This window comes from Meles meles, chromosome 11 (genome assembly GCF_922984935.1).
Source record: "Meles meles chromosome 11, mMelMel3.1 paternal haplotype, whole genome shotgun sequence".
Classification (NCBI taxonomy): Eukaryota; Metazoa; Chordata; class Mammalia; order Carnivora; family Mustelidae; genus Meles; species Meles meles.
The window spans coordinates 63,524,399-63,544,745 of record NC_060076.1 but is presented as its reverse complement, the minus strand read 5'-3'; the positions used below and the strand labels follow the sequence as shown (position 1 = coordinate 63,544,745).

The following is a 20,347-nucleotide window of genomic DNA, read 5'->3' as shown; positions in this document are numbered from 1 at the left end:
AAAATTTGTATGGAACCAGAAAAAAACCCTTAATCACTAAGGAAATGTTGAAAAAGAAAAAACAAAGCTGGGGGCATCATGTTGTCTGATATCAAGCTTTATTACAAAGCTGTGATCACTAAGACATCATAGTACTGGGACAAAAACAGACACATAGACCAATGGAACAGAGTTGAGAGTCCAGATATGGATCTGCATCTCTATGGTCAAGTAATCTTTGACAAAGCAGAAAAAAATATCCAGTGGAAAGAAGACAGCCTCTTCAATAAGTGCTGGGAAAATTGGGCAGCTAAGTATAGAAGAATAAAACTTGAGCATTCTTTTACACCAGACACAAAGGTAAACAAAATGAATGATAGACCTCAAATTGAGAGAGGAATCCATCAAAATCTTAGAGAAGAACATAGGCAGTAACTTCTTCGACTTTGGCCACATCAACTTCTCTCAAGATATGTCTCCAAAGGCAAAGGAAACAAAAGTGAAAATGAATTTTTGGGACATCAAGATAAAAAGCTTCTGCACAGCAAAGGAAACAGTCAAAAAAACAAGAGGAAGCCCACAGAATGGTAAAAGATTTGCAAATGACACTGCAGAAAAAGGGCTCAGATATAAGGTCTATAAAGAACTCCTCAAACTCAGCACCCAAAAACCAGACAATCATGTCAAAAAATGGGCAAAAAACATGAACAGACACATCTCCAAAGAAGACATACAAATACCTAGCATACACATGAAAAAATGTTCATCATTAGACATCAGGAAGATTCAAATCAAAACCACATTGAGATACCACCTTACACCAGTTAGAATGGTCTAAATTAACAGGAGAGGAAACAACAAGTGTTGAAGAGTATGTTGAGAAAGGGTAACCCTCTTACACTGATGGTGAGAATGCAAGTTGGTGCAGCCACTTTGGAAAATAGTGTGGAGATTCCTTATGAAATTAAAAATAGAGCTACCCTATGACCCTGCAATTGCACTACTGGGTATTTACCCCAAAGATACAGATGTAGTTAAAAGAAGGGCCATCGGTACCCTGATGTTTATAGCAGCAATGACCACAAGAGCCAAACTGTGGAAAGAACCAAGATGCCCTTCAACGGATGAATGAATAAAGATATGGTTCATATATGCAATGGAATATTATGCAGCCATCAGAAAGGATGAATGCCCAACTTTTGTATCAACATGGACGGGACTGGAGGACATTAGGCTAACTAAGTCATTCAGAGAGAAACAATTATCATATGGTTTCACTTACTTGTGGAGCACTAGAAATAACATGGAGGAGACTAGGAGAAGGAAATTAAAAGTGAATTGTGGGAAATTAGGGGGGCAGGGAGAGGAACCATGAGAGACTGTGGACTCTGAGAAACAAACTGAGGGTTTGGGAGGGTAGGGGTGTTGGGGGATGCGTGAGCCTGATGGTAGGTAGTAAGGAGGGCATGTATTGCATGGAGCACTGGGTGTGGTGCATAAAAAATGAATCTTGGAACACTGAAAAAATAAAATTAAATTTTAAAAAAGATACTATAGACTTTTTTTTAGCAAATAGATATGCTTTTTAAAATTTTTTATTTATTTGTCAGAGAGGGAGCATGAACAAACAAGGGGAGCAGAGGGCAGAGGGAGAAGCAAGTTTCCCGATGAGCAGGGAACGTGATGCGGGATTCAATCCCTGGGATCATGACCCGAGCCAAAGGCAGATACTTAACCAACTAAGCAATCCAGACATCCCAATACTATAGACTTTAGTTGCTTTCTTGGTCTGCTACATTCAGTGCTTGTAAATGGACAAAAATGGATGGAATGAAATGGTATCAAAAATTTTCAATTGTTTAGAATCCCAACAGAAAGCTGAAGAGGTTTGCCAGATGTATTTTATGCAGCTGCGTTCTGGCCTTATCATAGAAAAGACGGCCTGTTATTTTAGGAAAGAAATCACCAAAAGGCATTCACCAAGAACAGGTAAGGGGAAACTACATTTCCTGGTAACTCTTCAGTATTGTAATGGGCTTCTCTCTGCCTTTATTTACCACATAGTGGATGTATATTTTTTTCCCTTGAGCAAATTTTCCTTCTGAAAAAAAGTAAGGATGCTGAATTACTTTCTAGCCATTTTCAAAAGGACATATAAAACTTTTTATAGCATGGGAGAAATGGTATTGTTACAATATTAAGTGAAAACAGATGATATAAAAGTTATAAATATGTTTACAGTATTTTAAGTTTTTTGTATTTAAAGGAATTAAACTAAAATGTTAATAGCAGTTTTTTGGTTGTTGATTCCACGTGTAACTAGTTTTCTTCCACCTGGGCTCCAATGGGTATGCCCTACTGGGGTATAAGTATGCTAGGAGGTATTGATCCTTCAGACTATAGGGCAGCTAAAGCCCTGGGATCAGTCCCAGCAATCAGCTTTGACTGGGAATCCTCAAAGAGGGGTAAAGAAGTTTAGGCAGAGTGGGTACTGACAGTCTACTCCTACTCTCTTCCTGTCCTCCAGGTGGAAAGTACAAAGAGCAACAACACCTGGTATTCACTGCTTGTCATCAGCAGCTAAAGGAAGACTTTGTCTGTGATGTACCTAGGGCCCAGAAATGTTTTAGGGCAGCTAATTTTCCAAGTATCCAAGGTATGACTGGTGCTGAGGGTGGTGTGGGTGTGAGGAGGGAGGAAAGACACAGAACCAGGGACACTCTAGGAAGCAGCTCCAAGTCAATGCCTACCTGTGTAACAGAAACTTCTGTCCATTTGCAGCCCACAAATCTATTCAGTGGTATTCAAACTAGGTACAGAGTAGCTGCTCTAACAATGAATGTACACTTTATAGTTAGCCCTCCATTATTATTTTGAAATATTTGTTATGAATTGGAATCCCATATCATTATTCCTGGGGAAAATATGTTATCCTTTGGGGGAAAACCCCCCACATTCCCCTCCCCCAAATTTCAACATTGACAATGAAAGAAAATTATATTTTTAAAAATATCATTTCAACTCCTAAAAATTTTAAATGTTTGTTCAAATGGATTTAAGTATCACCTACTCATGCAAATAAAGTCCAATTTGATAGTGACCATCAAGAAGTGAAGAGATCATTACAAAAATTTGACCAGGAATTGCATGTTGCCATTTCAAGCATAATCCTGATATAAATGTCTTAAGTTCCCAGAAGCATACTGGAGTTTCTCATTCATTAAGTGTCTTTTTAAAAATTTTTTTATTTTTTCTATTTCTTTTCAGTGTTCCAGAATTCATTGCTTATGCATCACACCCAGTGTTCCATGCACTACATGCCCTCCATAATAACCACCACCAGGCTCACCCAACTTCCCACCACCCTCCCCTCCAAAACCCTCAGTTTGCTTCTCAGAGTCCACAGTCTCCCAGAGTTCATCTCCCCCTCCAATTTCCCCAACTCCCTTCTCCTCTCCATCTCCCCATGTCCTCCATGTTATTCCTTATGCTCCACGAATAAGTGAAACCATATGATAATTGACTCTCTCTGCTTGACTTATTTCACTCAGCATAATCTCTTCCAGTCTGGTCCATGTTGATACAAAAGTTGGGTATTCATCCTTTCTGATGGAGGCATAATACTCCATAGTATATATGGACCATATCTTCTTTACCCATTCATCCGTTGAAGAGAATCTTGGTTCTTCCCACAGTTTGGTGACTGTGGCCATTGCTGCTATAAACATTGGGGTACAGATGGCCCTTCTTGTCACTACATCTGTATCTTTGGGGTAAATACCCAGCAGTGCAATTGCAGGGTCATAGGGAATCTCTATATTTAATTTCTTAAGGAATATCCACACTGTTCTCCAAAGTGGCTGCACAAACCTGCATTCCCACCAACATTCTCCCACACATGTTATTTACTGTCTTGTTAATTTTGGCCATTCTAACTGGTGTAGTGGTATCTCAATGTGGTTTTGATTAGAATCTCCCTGATGGCTAGTGATGATGAACATTTTTTCATGTGTCTGTTGGCCATTTGGATGTCTTCTTTGGAGTAGTGTCTGTTCATGTTTTCTCCCCATTTTTTGACATGATTATCTGTTTTGTGTGTGTTGAGTTTGAGGACTTCTTTATAGATCTTGGATATCAGCCCTTTGTCTGTACTGTCATTTGTGAATATCTTCTCCCATTCCATGGGTTGCCTCTTTGTTTTGTTGACTGCTTCCTTTGCTGTGCAGAAGCTTTTGACCTTGATGAAGTCCTAAAAGTTCATTTTTGCTTTTGTTTCCTTTGTCTTTGGAGACATATCTTGAAAAGTTGCTGTGGCCGATGTCAAAGAAGTTACTGCCTATGTTCTCCTCTAGGATTCTGATAGATTCCTGCCTCATGTTTAGGTCTTTTATCCATTTTGAGTTTATCCCTGTGTATGGTGTAGGAGAATGGTTGAGTTTCATTCTTGTACACATAGCTGTCCAATTTTCCCAGCACCATTTATTGAAGAGACGGTCTTTTTTCCACTGTATATTTTTTCCTGCTTTGTAGAAGATTATTTGACCATAGAGTTGGGGGTCCATATCTGGGCTCTCTACTCTGTTCCACTGGTCTATGTGTCTGTTATTGTGCCAGTACCATGCTGTCTTGGTGATCACAGCTTTGAAGGAAAGCTTAAAATCAGGCATTGTGATGACCCCAGTTCTAAATCATTTTATTTTAGAAGTTCATGTACAGACTCAATATTTAACATTCTTCTGTTGTGTACATTATTTTTCTTGGCACAATGCTATAACATAAAGAAAACATATTTTTTTCCTCAAGACCAACATAAATGGTCCCTAATTATACACTGGTTTACCCCAGTGTGCCATAGAAATACTTTCATTTTCTATGTGTGCTGGGACATTTTTTTTTTAAGTCGGGAATACTGTTCTAAGTGTCTCTGTTATTTAGCCAGAGGACAGAATGGTAATCACGCTCTCCAGGATTGTTGGAAGTCTTTGAATAATTCCACAACTTACAGATTGGTATTCATTTAACCATGTCTATCAAAATACAGTCTCCTTGTCCACAGTCCCCCTGACCATAAGAAAAAAGGAAACAGAGGTGTCTTTAGGCAAAGTATGTCACTTTTTCAGCTTCTTTCTTTCCACCAAATCCTCCCCTAAACACACTAACATGACCTCCTATGGTTTTCAAGCAAGAGACTAGCATCTCTAATCCCATTCAAGTGGTACACCTTATCCTTTGAGCTACATTAAGCTTGCACCCAACTTTTGTATCAACATGAACAGGACTAGAAGAGACTATGCTGAGTGAAATAAGTCAAGCAGAGAGAGTCAATTATCATATGGTTTCACTTATTTGTGGAGCATAAGAAATAACATGGAGGACATGGGTAGATGGAGAGGAGAAGGGAGTTGAGGGAAATTGGAGGGTGAGATGAACCATGAGACACTATGGACTCTGAAAAACAATCTGAGCATTTTGAAGGGGCAGGGGGTGGGAGGTTGGGGGAGCCTGGTGCTGGCTTTTATGGAGGGCACATATGCATGGAGCACTGGGTGTGGTGCATAAACAATGAATTCTGTTACACTGAAAAGAAATAAATAAAATAAAATAAAATAAACAGGTTGCACCAAAGGCTTTTATCAATCCAATGGTGGTGGGCAAAGTGCAGCTCAAATTGAAAAGAAAAACAAAAATCAAAAAACTTTAAGGAAGCATTTCTTTTTGATTGTTGAAATATTGTTCATGGGAAAAAGTGTGTTTGAATTTTTAATGACAAGCTTTTCATTTGTTACAGAACATTCTGCTTCCCTGAGCACATACAATGATCAATCTATTACTTTCGTTTTTGAGGATGGAGGTTATGAGATCTATGTAGAAGACTTGAGAAAAGACCAGGAGAAAGGTAGAATATTTCTTTTGTCTATAATGATATAATGATGACTAGTAAAGTAAAAAATAAATTTACCAAGGGGTGCCTGGATTACTCAAACAGTTAAGTGTTCAACCCTTGATTTCAGCTCAGGTCATTGATCTCAGGGTCTTGAGATCAAGCCCCATATCAGGCTCTCACTAGGTGTGAAGCCTACTTAAGATTCTCTCCTTCTGGGCACGTGTACCCGAATGTTTATAGCAGCAATGTCTACAATAGCCAGACTATGGAAAGAACCTAGATGTCCATCAACAGATGAATGGATAAAGAAGATGTGGTATATATACACAATGGAATACTATGCAGCCATCAAAAGAAATGAAATCATGCCATTTGCGACGACGTGGATGGAACTAGAGCGTATCATGCTTAGTGAAATAAGTCAATCGGAGAAAGACAACTATCATATGATCTCCCTGATATGAGGACATGGAGAAGCAACATGGGGGGGTAGGGGGATAGGAGAAGAGTAAATGAAACAAGATGGGATTGGGAGGGAGACAAACCATAAATGACTCTTAATCTCACAAAACAAACTGGGGGTTGCTGGGGGGAGGTGGGATTGGGAGAGGGGGAGCGGGCTATGGACATTGGGGAGGGGAGGCGAACCATAAGAGACTATGTACTCTGAAAAACAACCTGAGGGTTTTGAAGGGTCAGGGGTGGGAGGTTGGGGCAACCTGAGGGTTTTGAAGGGTCAGGGGTGGGAGGTTGGGGGAACAGGTGGTGGGTAATGGGGAGGGCACGTTTTGCATGGAGCACTGGGTGTTGTGCAAAAAGAATGAATACTGTTACACTGAAAAAATAAATAAAATGGAAAAAAAAAGAAAAAAAAAAGATTCTCTCCTTCTCCTCCTGCTCCTGCCCCTCCAACTCCACCTCCCCCTAATAATAATAATAATAATAATAATAATAATAATAATAAATTTGCCAAACCATAAACAGTGGACTACTTCAGACATAGCAAATAAATTCCTACTGCATGCTAACTCCAATGCATTGGCAGCAGGTACCTAAATACACTAAGTTGAGGAGAATTTAGAAGCTTTTCGGCCTTTCTTAAAATCACAAAAGTTTTGCTTTTATTGATATGTAATAAAAGAGGATATTTTCTTCTGTTATGTGTATGTTGAAATTGAAATCTTTTGATAAAATTGTATCTCACCAAAAGGATTTTATGCATTCTCTTTCAGATAAGGTGCTATTCCGTTATTATGATTCCCAATCCCCCACTCATGGAACAGGTAATTTGGAGGACTGGGCAGTTGTAGTGCTTGGATTCCTGAATTTGGGGACAAGGACAAATCCAAAAATGCTCCATGAAAAAGGCAGTCTCAGAAGGTTCTCTCCAGCCCACACTCATGGCAAAATCTTAGAATCTTACAGGATTTATTCCACCCATCCATTGCAGAATGATAGTGGCTTAAGCTACACAAAACTTCATTTTTGTCTTACCCAGGCTGGAATAGCAGTTCTGTTCAACAAGTTGTACAAGGACCAAGCTCCTTCTCTGTGACTCTGCCAACATCTACATGGTTCAAGATTACTTGCTACCATGACAATGCCCAATCAGAGGACAAAGGAAGACATGACACATGAATTCTCTTTCCCTTTAAGGACAAAACTTTAAGTTGCAACTGGCACTTCCATTCACCTCATATTTGTCAAAACGTAGTCACACTGCTACACTTGATTATAAGAAAACAGACTGGGAAATGTTCTATTATACAAGGAGGGTAGTTGGATATTGGGAAACAACTATCAGTGGCTTTGCATGCAGACAGGGAAACTGACACCAAGACAAATACCCAATAGAGTCACAATTCTACAATTAGAAAGCAAATAAGGAAACTAAGGAGCTTAAAATTACCCCCAAATAATGGGGTAATTTTGCTAAGTTTAATTTAATTTAATGAGATAATTTTGCTAATTTTACTAAATGGGGTAATAACTAAGGAGCTTTAAATCACCCCAAATTGTCCAATAATTTCTTTAGGAAATTAAACTTACCCCCATATTGTCCAATGATTCTTTAGTTTCACTTGGGTACAAATACTTCTAAAAGACATGTAGGTTAATGAAACAATTATTTTACATCATATCTTGGACTCTTTTCCTATGTGTTAAACTCATTTAAATTAAAATGACTAAATACTTAACTTTATAATTTAGATTTTTCAATTTTTTATTACTTTTTAAATTTACTTTTTTTTTTAATTGCAAGGTGATGGTGTTGATGGCCAGACATTATTGGTAAACCTGAGCCCTACAAAAGACAAAGACTTTTTGCTGCATGCCAACAACAAGGAACACTCTGTGGAGGTAAAAGAAATATGCACTTAAACTGTCATAACTAACTCCACTCACTTGTGCAGATTTGGGTGTCTGGCATATTTCAAAGAAGTTTTGCTTCTGCTATTATACCTAAGACACAATCAGTTACTGCTAATAACCTGCTTCTGGAGTAGGAAAGGGAGATAAATGGCATGTATAGCCTGCTACAGAAAGTCTGTTCTCTGCCAGCAGTGCACCTGGGAGTGTGTTAGCTATGCAGAATCTCAGGTTTCCTCACAATTAAAGCAGAATCATAATTTTAACAAATCTCCAGGAGATTCATAAGCATATTGAAGTTTGAGAAGCACTGTTATATAGAATAATCTCAAATCCTTTCCATTTTACTTTAGGAACTACTTTGTTCTTCCAAGAAGTGTTCCTGATAAAATATAGTTTTCTTAGGCAAATGTAAAAACAATTTTACACTCTGACCCTGCTAAAGGGAAAGTCATAAATGTTTCCATATGCCAAGATTTACAATGTTACAACGTTGTTACAAAAAAATGTAAGTGGCAGTATAATATAGGTCATGATGAAATTTATAAACATCTTCAGGAACAAACAAGCCAAAGATAGAGACCAGGAAGAAACATAAAGAGTATAATATAGATGACAAATGACATAAATACAAAATTATGATTCTAACTAATACAGCCATATAAGGTATTATCATAAACACTGGATGGTAACCAGCATCTTTCTTAACAAACATTCCTAAATGTATATAACAGTGTTGGATGTATATAACTACTCAATGATAAGAGCTGACCCCATACAGAGCTCTGTTACATGCCAAATACTGTGCTAAATGTTTTACAAGCAGTCTCCTTTAGTTATTGCAGTAATTCCATAATAGAGTTGTTTTATTAGTCAAATATTACTATAATACAAACCATCCCTAACACTTATTGGCCTAAAATAATAATCACTTACATCATTCGCATATGTGCTGGTAAGTTGTTGGTTGACTGATCTAGAAAACTGATTAGACTAAAAAATTGAGGTTTGAGAAGTAAAGCAATGTGCACATGTCTCAGAGATAGTACATGGCAAAAGTCAGGCACAAATCCTGAGCTGCTGCATCCAAATCAGTCACTCTAAGCTATGTTTCTCAACTACCAATGAATCAAATCAGACAACCCCCCCAACTTTAGCCCTCTACCCATTTCTTCCTACTACACCCGCCACTCCCATCCCCTACTTAGTAATCACCCTTGCTAGAAATACTAGTTATAATTATTCCCTTTTAGTTTCGATTGCAGGGAGGTAAGGTTGACTTTGGACTTCCCACTTACATGCTGGTTGCTTGCTTTCTTTTTTCCTCAGCTACAAAAATGTGAAAACCAATTGCCAGACCAGGCCTTCTTCCGCCTTCATAGGAAGTCTTCTAAATGTGTTTCTTTTGAATGTAAGAACAATCCTGGAGTGTTTATAGGAGTAAAGGATAACCACCTTGTTCTAATTAAAGTAGGGGACCCAACTGAGGATTCAAAGAGTATAGAGAATACCATATTTAAGCTCTCTTAAACTTCATGTGATGAAAAGCTGTGGACCCTGGGTTGGGTAACCCAAATAGCCAGTGCTGGAGAAAGGTTGAGAGATAAAGAAAGAGACAGACAATGTTTAAGGGAAATGAAGGGTAATTAGTATGCTATGGAATATTTGTCTTATTATTTGTAAAAATATTTTTATAATATATTCTGTCTGTTTTTTATTACCCTTTGTCTCACTACATATTCAAAAGTGTATTGTTACATAGACCTCAGAAAATATACAACTTGACTTCTACTTTTTTCTACTTTTAGCCCAGAAAGCTTGATATTTAGAGCTGAGATCTCTGGGGAGAAGCAAGGGCCTTAATCTAAGTTTCATTTTAGTCAGGGATCCATTTTCAAAAGCTACATAGAGACATAATTTTCCCTGGTTCCAAACAACAAGTTCAAACCTTAGAGCTGTTGGTGAAAAGATAATCAGATCTACCTAGATTGACCATTTCACAAATGGAAAAAAATACAAAATTTGTTTGAAGATGCCCAAAACCAGGACTCCTGCTTGGCTCAGCTGGTTAAGCTGATGCCTTTGGCTTAAGTCATGTACCCAGGGTCCTGGGATCAAGTCCTGCTTCAGACTCCCTGTTCAGCCAGGAGCCTGCTTCTCGCTTTACCTGCCACTCCCCCCTGCTTGTGCACTCACTCTCTCTTGCTCTCTCTGACAAATAAATAAATAAATAAAATCTTTCAAAAAAATGCCCAAAACTTCAGACACATTGATAGGTAGGCAGATAATATGAGAAAAGAGAAAGGCAGTTGAAGAATTAAGAAAAATAAATCTAGTATTTGTAAAGTAAATAATTTTACATCTAATTATTTCATTTTAAAAATGCTGATTCTTACAGAATGAGGTAAATTTAGCAAGGCATTCTTATATTACAAGGTAAAATAAATTTTAGTTCAGACGTATAATTGAAATCTTTGGGAATATCTAACAAACTAAGTACCATGGGGAGGCCACAAGTCCTTTAATCTACTAGAGCCTAGATGGGATACAGAATTAACATTACAATATTAATAACTGACTATTCCTTATGTTTGTGTTATACAATATCCTTCTGACATCATGCTCCAGGGATTTATGACCTGATATACATGTCACCCTGGACAAAATTTCTTCTAATCCTTTCTTCCCATGTGTACAGTGTTTTCCTTGTCCAGCTTCCTGATTAGCATGCCTACTATGGAATGTTTTCTTGACTTTTCTTCTTTCTTTTGACCAACTGTGCTCTTGATATACATTTTGTGATCCCTGAGCTTCATTCCATATTACCTAACCTCTGGATGGCAACATCTTTTTCAACTTTGTCTACCTGGTGTAGAATTTCACATAAGCATAATGATGGCAATATTTTTTATTAAATAACTTTGTGTTTTACATTACTAAGATAGTAAAATTTATACTTGACTATATAGTAAAAGTTTTCAACCACTAAAGCAATAATTTTTGCTTACTTAAGGTTTCAAATTCTATTATAACTTTTTCATAGGTTTAATACTGACAATAAGTGCTAAAACTAATAACAGCACCTATAAAATACAACTTTTTCTTAAAGTGTAGGCTTTTAAATTTCTAATTAGTTGAGATCTATTGGATAAAAGGCTGGTGGAACATAAGATTAAAAAGGCTAAGAATTACTGTGTGAGGGTAAGCACCAATATATCTTTCATTACATTGTCAATTTTATTATGGAGACAAAAATAAAGCAGAATATATATCATCTTTTCTGAAAAACATTAAGTGTTAATCATATGCATCTGTATGATATACTTAATATGATTGTTTTAAAATAACCTAATGTATCTATTACATTGTTTAAGTTCTTGAATAAACTGTATTTTTTAAAAAGTGTGTGAGCCATAATGATTTTATCATAAAATGACTATTCTGAAATTTTTAAGTCAAAATAAGCATAGCTTAATCCACTGATGTTGCTATCTGGAGTAGGTCATTTGTATGGTAATTCAAAACTAAGTAAGATATTCCAAAAAAAATAAATTAAAAAAAAAAAAAAACAGAATAAAGCGGGGCGCCTGGGTGGCTCAGTGGGTTAAAGCCTCTGCCTTCGGCTCAGGTCATGATCTCAAGGTCCTGGGATTGAGCCCCACATCAGGCTCTCTGCTCAGTGGGGAGCCTGCTTCCTCCTCTCTCTCTGCCTGCCTCTCTGCCTACTTGTGACCTCTGTCTGTCAAATAAATAAATAAAAATCTTGAAAAAAAAATAAAATTAAAAAATAAAAAAAATTTAAAAATTTAAAAAAGATATTCCAGACAAGAGATTGTGTCTTTTTCACATTTGTACTCCCAGTGCCCATCATAGGGGCCAGCACAAAGGACCTGGTCAGCAACTTTTACCTGAGATCAAACAACCAACATACACCTGCAAAAGAAAATTTAACCTGACTTCTGACTCAGTTAGGTATCTTTCAACCTGATTACTTTATTTCTGCTATTCAATTTTCTTTTCCTAAAAATACTTCCTACCATCACTATGGTGATTTTTATTTGATTAAAATATATAAATGTGTGGTGGTCTTTTGCTATTTATTTTTATGTGTTTTGTGTTATGTGTTTTGATGGTCTACATTATTGGAAGGAATTTGGTCATTTCTTTGTATCTGGAATAAGAATTATGTTAAAACTTACTTTTCCCTCATTTTATTTATATTTGTTAGATTTTTATGTATTTATTAGATACCTTGAAATACTGTCAAGAAAATTTTATTTGAATGAGTAATGTGGCTTAGAATTGGAAAAGAATAGTAAAAATTGAGATTCGGGGGATTTTGAAAGAAAATTGCTAGTTATAATACAATAACTTGATTAAAGTCTAAAAAGATTAACTTATAACCCCCGCATCTACAAAACAAGTCAAAAAACAAAAACAATTTCAACCTTTGTGCTGCATGCCAAGAAATTGTATGATAGAGAAATCTTAAGCTAGGGTACTCAGGTGGGGATTGAGCCAGGCTTGTCCCAAAATTCCTTTCCCCCATCATACAGTGACCTGTACAGCCCAGAAATCTTGTCTTCTAGCACTGGTTTCTTAAACATATGCCATGTATATTGGACTTTCCTAAGTACCATGAAAGCACCAAACAAAACAAAACAAAACAAAACAAAACAAAACCTAAGCTATGCTCCTTGTCCTCATAGAACTTGAAACTTGTACAATTTATGTATTGAAACTCCAACACTGCAGTACACAGTTGCACAAAGGTAAGAGACGTCAGGTGAGTTTCTCATTAGAGAAAGAAATAGGACTGAAGACTCTATTCCCATACCGTAATACCCACCCTGATTGATTCCTATATCCATTCTCAAAGTCATGTTAAATAGATTCTCTGTGCAGGTCCCAGGCAAGATGGGGTCAATTCAGTTGCTCCAAATTCCTTAATACACAGGGTTGGGATTAGGGGGCTTAGGAATCTGAGAAACAGATGCAAGAGATAAAAGTTAAAGCCAATTGGTAGAGTTAGAATCAATGAGCTGCATCCTGTTGAGATGCCAAGATGATGAAATATTTGTCCAAGTTCAATTATAGTCTCTAGCCCATAGGATACTCCATAAGAGGACACATGAATCACTATCCATCATATTAAAAGCATAGGTTTGCCTCTTGCACTGTTAATGGAAATACAGACTGGCGCAGCCTCTCTGGAGAACAATATGGAGGTTCGTCAAAAATCAAAAAATAGAACTACCCTATGATCCAGCAATTGCACTAATCGGTATTTACCCAAAGGATACAAAAATGCAGATTCAAAGGGGTACATGTACCCCAATGTTTATAGCAGCATTATCAACAATAGCCAAACTATAGAGAGAGACTAAATGTCCATTGACTGACAAATAGATAAAGAAGAAGATATATATATATATATATATACACATATATATACCACATATATATGTATACATATGTGTATATGTATATTCAGTTATGTTTTAAAATCTCTGTAATGTGATACTGATGAAGGAATTGACAGGCAAATTGAATAGAAAAATATTAGGTAGTCTTAAACGCACATGCAAATTTAGCATATGATAAAGGTGACACCTCAGTTAAGTATGGAAAAGGATAACTTTGTGATGCAGGTATGGGGTTAATTGGATATCCATAAGGGGAAAAGTAAAATTGCTGATACTAAGAGAAATACCAAATGGGTTAGAGGTCTAAATATAAGAAGTGAAACGATGGAAAAAAATCAATAAAATCTTCTAATATCTGTTAGTAGTAGAAGCCTTTGCTTACTATGACTCAAATTCCAGATGCAGTTAATCAAAATATTGTTAAAATGATTATATATTTTTAACTCAAGAGGTGTAAAATGTTATATGAGAAAAATAATTGCAGTTATTCCATGAATAGTTAATATGCTTAATACATAGTTTCTAAAAATAGAGAAGCAGTCAATAACCCTATAGAATAAAATAAGATAAGATATGGGCAAGTCAAAGAAAAAAAGTGCAAATGGTCCTTCCTCCAATCCTACTTACAGAAATCATTTGTAAAGGCACAATTTTATGTGTATACTACCCAAAGTAATCAACAGATTTAAAGCAATCTTTACTAAAACACCAATAGCATTTTTTTCACAGAACCAGAAAAAACAATCCTAAAATTTATATGGAACCATAAAAGACCTCAAATAATCAAAGCAATCTTGAAAAAGAAAAGCAAAGCTGGAGGCATCACAATTCCAGACTTCAGGTTATATTACAAAAGTGTAAACAAAACAGCATGGTAATGATACAAAATGGGTATATAGATCAACAGAACAGAATAGAAAATCCAGAAATCGACCCACAATTATATGGTCAATTAATCTTCGACAAAGAAGAAAGATTTTCCAATGCATAAAAGACAGTCTCTTCAACAAATGGTGTTGGGAAAACTAGACAGCAACATGCAAAAGAATGAAACTACTAACTTACACCACACACAAAAGTAAATTCAAAATGGATTAAAGACTTAAATGTGAGACCAGAAACCATAAAAATCTTAGAAAAGAGCACAGGCAGTAATTTCTCTGGCATAGACCATAGCAACTTCTTTCTAGATATGTCTCCTGGGGCAAGGAAAACAAAAGGAAAAATGAACTATTGGGACTTCAAAACCTTTTGTGCAGCAAAGAAAACAATTAACAAAACTAAAAGGCAACCAATGGAATGGGAAAAGATATTTATAAATGACATATCCAATAAAGGGTTAGTTTCCAAAATATATAAAGAACTTACCAAACTCAACCCCCCAAAATAAAATAATCCAATTAAAAATGAGAAGACATGAACAAACATTTCTCCAAAGAAAACATACAGAAGGCTAATAGACACATGAAAAGATGCTTATCATCACTTATCATCAGGGAAATATAAATCAAAACTACAATGAGACACTTTACACCTGTCAGAATGGCTAAAATCTGAGGCCAGCAAGATGGCAGGGAAGTAGGAGGAGGCACCATTGCAACCTGTACCCTAAAGTGAGCTGATTACCTACCAAAGAACTCCGATCACCCATGAAATCAGCCTGAGATCAGAATTATACACGTCTGGATCGCTACAGGAGCAGAAGACGCCAGTGGCCCGTAAAGCAGACTGGGAGCATCGGACTGATATCAACAAAAGGGAGAGGGAGCCACCAGAGGTGACTGATTGGAAAGTAATACCCAAACACGAGAGTGCTCTGCGTCTGAGGACCAGCATTAACTTGGAGTCTGGTTGAAAGCACTCAAAAAACAAAGAGCAAAGGATCGCGGGGGGTAATAGTGGGAACCTGGGCGGTTAGGGTCAGGGACCTAAGTCCCCTGACCCAGGAAGCCTCCCCTGGCACTGAGCCAGAGAGAGTGCAGCGGAGAAATCAGGTCTCCGTCCCTGAGCCACCAGTGCGCCTGAACGCCAGCGCGCCCGAAAACGAGTGGGATCTGGCTCCCGTGAGGGGCTGGGAGCCTAGCCAGACGGCAATCCTGAAATGCGTGCATCCCACACCCTCCCTTGGGATACCTGCTCATAGGCGCTAGCCTGGAGCTCTGGCATCCAGAAAAACCAGACATTCCCAGCCCGGGACAGCGGGAAAATCTCAGTGTGCGATCTCTGCTCAGAACCTCTCTGGCAGTCTGGAGCTGCCTAGACAGCCACTGCTGCCCTGGTTTTGGGTACAACGAGGAGCTCCTGCATCCCCAGGGACAGTGACTCAGAACCGACTCATCCAGCAGCTTTTCCAAAACATTCTGGGGCTTCTCTCTGAGAGGGAGGTCGGCGTGCAGTTTGCTCTCCTCTAAACCTCCAAAAACCATCAAAAGCTGTCAAGGCGAGAGAAAGCAGATGAAAGAACATAAAAACCCCCAGAGAACAAAAGGCTGAAAAAAAACAGTTTCCTCAGAGCTCACCCCCTTGAGGGGAGCGGGAGGACCTAACTCAGGGAACATCATTGTCTGAAAACCCACGTGGCAGGCCCCTCCCCCAGAAAACCAACCAGGAAGGAAGAAAAAAAAAAAAGACTACAAGAGAACAACCACCACTACTTCATAAATACAACTTTTATTTTTAACTCTTTACCAATATTCTGGTTCTTTTTTTTTAAAGATTTTATTTAATTATTTGACAGAGAGAGATCACAAGTAGGCAGAGAGGCAGGCAGAGAGAGTGAGAGGGAAGCAGGCTCCCTGCCGAGCAGAGAGCCCGATGTGGGACTCGATCCCAGGACCCTAAGATCATGACCTGAGCCAAAGGCAGCGGCTTAAACCACTGAGCCACCCAGGCGCCCCTGGTTCTTTTTTTTTTATACATACAGATAATTTTTTAACCTATTTACCACCACACTGAGATGTCCAGTACATCAAATTCTTTCATAACCCTCTAAACTGAACTTTTTGATACATACACCCATGTTTTTCTCTTGCTTTTCTATTTTTTTAATTCTTTTTAAATTTTAACTTAGTTTAGTCTAGTTTATTCTTTTTTAATTTTTATTTTCTACTATACATATAGAGTTAAACTTCAAGGTAATCCCCTTTCCCCAATCAATGCTACCCCTATAGGCAAACCAGTTTCTAATCCCCCTGTAACTTAGGAAAGTTGAGTCCCTTAACAAAAACATCAAGATACCTTCAAGAAGAATCAAAATAACCTTCCTCACCCACACTGAGAATTTATAACCACTCTCCCAATTTTTCCTTCTGTCAGTGCTTCTGTGAATTTGTGTTTGTCCTGATAATATATAAATCTTATACTTGGGGTTCTTTCTGATGAGGTTCTTCCCTTTTTTTTGCATATATATATCTATATATATATATTTTGCATATATATATATACATATAAATATATATATATTTCTCTTGTCATATACTTTTATCAGTCTTTTTGTTTGTCTGTTTTTGTTTGTATATTTCATAAATCTTACCTTGTGGCCCATTTGGGCTGAGCCTTCTCTTTTATCTTCCCTTTTTTTCCTATCTCTCTCTCTCTCTTTTTTTTTCCTTTTTTCTTTCCCCTTTTTTTTCTTTCTTCTTCTCTATTTCTTTTTCTTTTCTTTTTTCTCTCATTTGGGTGGGGAATCCTGATTGCACAGAAGCGTTCCAGGGTGCACCTTGACTGCACCACAATCGATAAGTCCAGCTGCATCTGTTCAGTCATCTCTTTCCAAAATGACTAGGAGGAGGAATACCCAACAGAAGAAAAATACAGAGGATGGGCCTTCTGCAACAGAGCTAATGGCTATCGACATAGACAATATGTCAGAAAAGGAATTCAGACTAACAATTATCCAGGCAATAGCTAGGTTGGAGAAAGCCATAGATGAACAAACGGAATTGATTAGGGCAGAACTGAAAGCCACCAGGGATGATGTTCACAATGTTAGGGCAGAACTGAAAGCCACCAGGGATGATGTTCAAAATGCTCTCAATGAGTTCCAATCCAATCTAAATTCTCTAAAAGCTAGGGTAACTGAGACAGAAGATAGAATTAGTGATCTGGAGGACAAACAGATAGAGAGAAAGGATCAGGCGGAAGCCTGGAACAAACAGCTCAGAAGCCACGAAAACAGAATCAGGGAAATAAACGATGCCATGAAACGTTCCAACGTCAGACTTATTGCAATCCCTGAAGGGGAGGAAAAAGAAAGAAGTCTAGAAGATATAGTGGAAGAAGTTGTCTATGAAAATTTTCCCAGTCTCACGAATGCAAACAACGTTCAGGTACTAGAGGCAGAGAGATTTCCTCCCAAGATTTTAGATTCTCAAAAGTCCTCACGACACCTTATAGTTAAAATGAGGAATTGTGTTTCAGGACAGACCCTCTTAAAAGCAGCTAGGACAAAGAAGCTCCTTACATACAGAGGAAAGCCCATTAGAATAATGTCAGACCTGTCCACAGAGACCTGGCAAGCCAGGAAGGGCTGGCAAAATATATTCAGAGTACTAAATGAGAAGAACATGCAACCAAGAATACTCTATCCAGCAAGACTGACATTTAAAATGGATGGAGAGGGGCGCCTGGGTGGCTCAGTGGGTTAAGCCTCTGCCTTCAGCTCAGGTCATGATCTCAGGGTCCTGGGATCGAGCCCCGTATCGGGCTCTCTGCTTGGCAGGGAGCCTGCTTCCTCCCCTCTCTGGCTGCTGCTCTGCCTACTTGTAATCTCTCTCTCTCTCTCTCTCTCAATCTGTAAAAAAGAAAAAAAAATTAAAAAAAAAATAAAATAAAATGGATGGAGAGATAAAGAGTTTCCAAGACCGGCAAGGCTTAAAAGTCTATGCAACCACCAAGCCGACACTGCAGGAAATATTAAGGGGGGTCCTATAAAAGAGAAAAAAATCCTAAGAATATCATTGAACAGAAATATAGAAACAATCTACAGACAGAAAGACTTCAAAGGCAACACGATGTCAATAAAAACCTATCTCTCAATAATCACTCTCAATGTGAATGGCCTAATGCGCCCATAAAACGACACAGGGTTGCAGATTGGATAAAACGACAGGACCCATCCATATGTTGTCTAAAAGAGACCCATTTTGAACCTAAGGATACACCCAGACTGAAAGTGAAGGGATGGAGAAGCATCCTTCATGCCAATGGGCCTCAAAAGAAGGCCGGAGTAGCGATTCTCATATCAGATAAATTAGATTTTAAACTAAAGACTGTAGTCAGAGATACAGAAGGACACTACATAATTCTTAAAGGGACTATCCGCCAAGATGATCTAACAATTGTGAATATTTATGCCCCCAATATGGGAGCACCCAATTACATAAGAAAACTATTAATCAAGATAAAGAGTCATATTGATATGAATACAATAATAGTAGGAGACCTTAATACGCCTCTCTCAGAAATAGACAGGTCATCAAAGCAGAAAATTAATAAAGAAATAAGAGCACTGAATGAAACATTGGACCAGATGGACCTCATAGACGTATACAGAACATTCCACCCTAAAACAACAGAATACTCATTCTTCTCAAGTGCACATGGAACCTTCTCCAGAATAGACCACATACTGGGTCACAAAGCAGGTCTCAACCGATACCAAAAGACTGACATTATTCCCTGCATATTCTCAGATCACAATGCTTTGAAACTGGAACTCAATCACAAGGAAAAGTTGAGAAGGAACTCAAACACCTGGAAGCTAAAGACCACCTTGCTTAAGAATGCTTGGATCACCCAGGAGATCAAAGATGAACTTAAACAATTCATGGAAACCAATGAGAATGAAGACACTTTGGTCCAAAACCTATGGGATACAGCAAAGGCAGTTCTAAGGGGGAAATACATAGCCATCCAAGCCTCCCTCAAAAACATTGAAAAATCCAGAATACACCAGCTGTCTCTACACCTTAAAGAACTGGAGAATCAACAACAAATCAAACCAACTCCACATGCAAGAAGGGAAGTAATCAAGAGTAGAGCAGAGATCAATGAGGTAGAAACGAGAGATACAGTAGAACGTATCAATGAAACTAGAAGCCGGTTTTTTGAAAGAATCAATAAGATCGATAAACCATTGGCCACACTAATCCAAAAGAAAAGAGAAAGCCCAAATTAATAAAATGATGAATGAAAAGGGAGAGATCACCACTAACACCAAGGAAATAGAAACAATCATCAGAAATTTTTACCAACAGTTATATGCCAATAAGCTAAGCAACCTAGATGAAATGGATGCATTCCTGGAAAACTACAAACTCCCAAAATTGAACCAGGAAGAAATTGACAACCTGAATAGACCGATATCTAGTAACGAGATTGAAGCAGTGATCAAAAACCTCCCAAAAAACAAGAGCCCAGGACATGAAGGATTCCGTGGGTAATTCTACCTAACTTTCAAAGAAGAAATAACACCAATTCTCCTGAAGCTGTTCCAAAAAATTGAGGCAGAAGGAAAACTTCCAGACTCTTTTTATGAAGCCAGCATTACCCTGATCCCCAAACCAGGCAAAGACCCTACCAAAAAGGAGAATTTCAGACCAATATCACTGATGAATATGGATGCAAAGATTCTCAACAAGATCCTAGCAAACAGGATCCAGCAGCACATTCAAAAGATTATCCACCA

At 37.9% G+C, this 20,347-nt stretch overlaps 1 protein-coding gene across 2 annotated transcripts in view; it reads left to right on the top strand.

The window, feature by feature from the left end:
• Positions 1–11,671, top strand: part of IL33 (interleukin 33) — a 54,533-nt gene extending 42,862 nt beyond the window's left edge. Inside the window, exons 3-8 of one of the 2 annotated variants that reach the window (XM_046021896.1) lie at positions 1,843–1,968; positions 2,507–2,635; positions 5,768–5,875; positions 7,096–7,146; positions 8,127–8,224; positions 9,563–11,669. In XM_046021896.1, coding sequence (XP_045877852.1) covers positions 1,843–1,968; positions 2,507–2,635; positions 5,768–5,875; positions 7,096–7,146; positions 8,127–8,224; positions 9,563–9,763 — 713 coding nt within the window. In that variant the 3' untranslated portion in view covers positions 9,764–11,669. Of the gene's footprint in view, positions 1–1,842; positions 1,969–2,506; positions 2,636–5,767; positions 5,876–7,095; positions 7,147–8,126; positions 8,225–9,562 lie in introns of both variants that reach the window. The other variant, XM_046021897.1, reaches the window with a different exon arrangement.
• Positions 11,672–20,347: the final 8,676 nt, after the last annotated feature.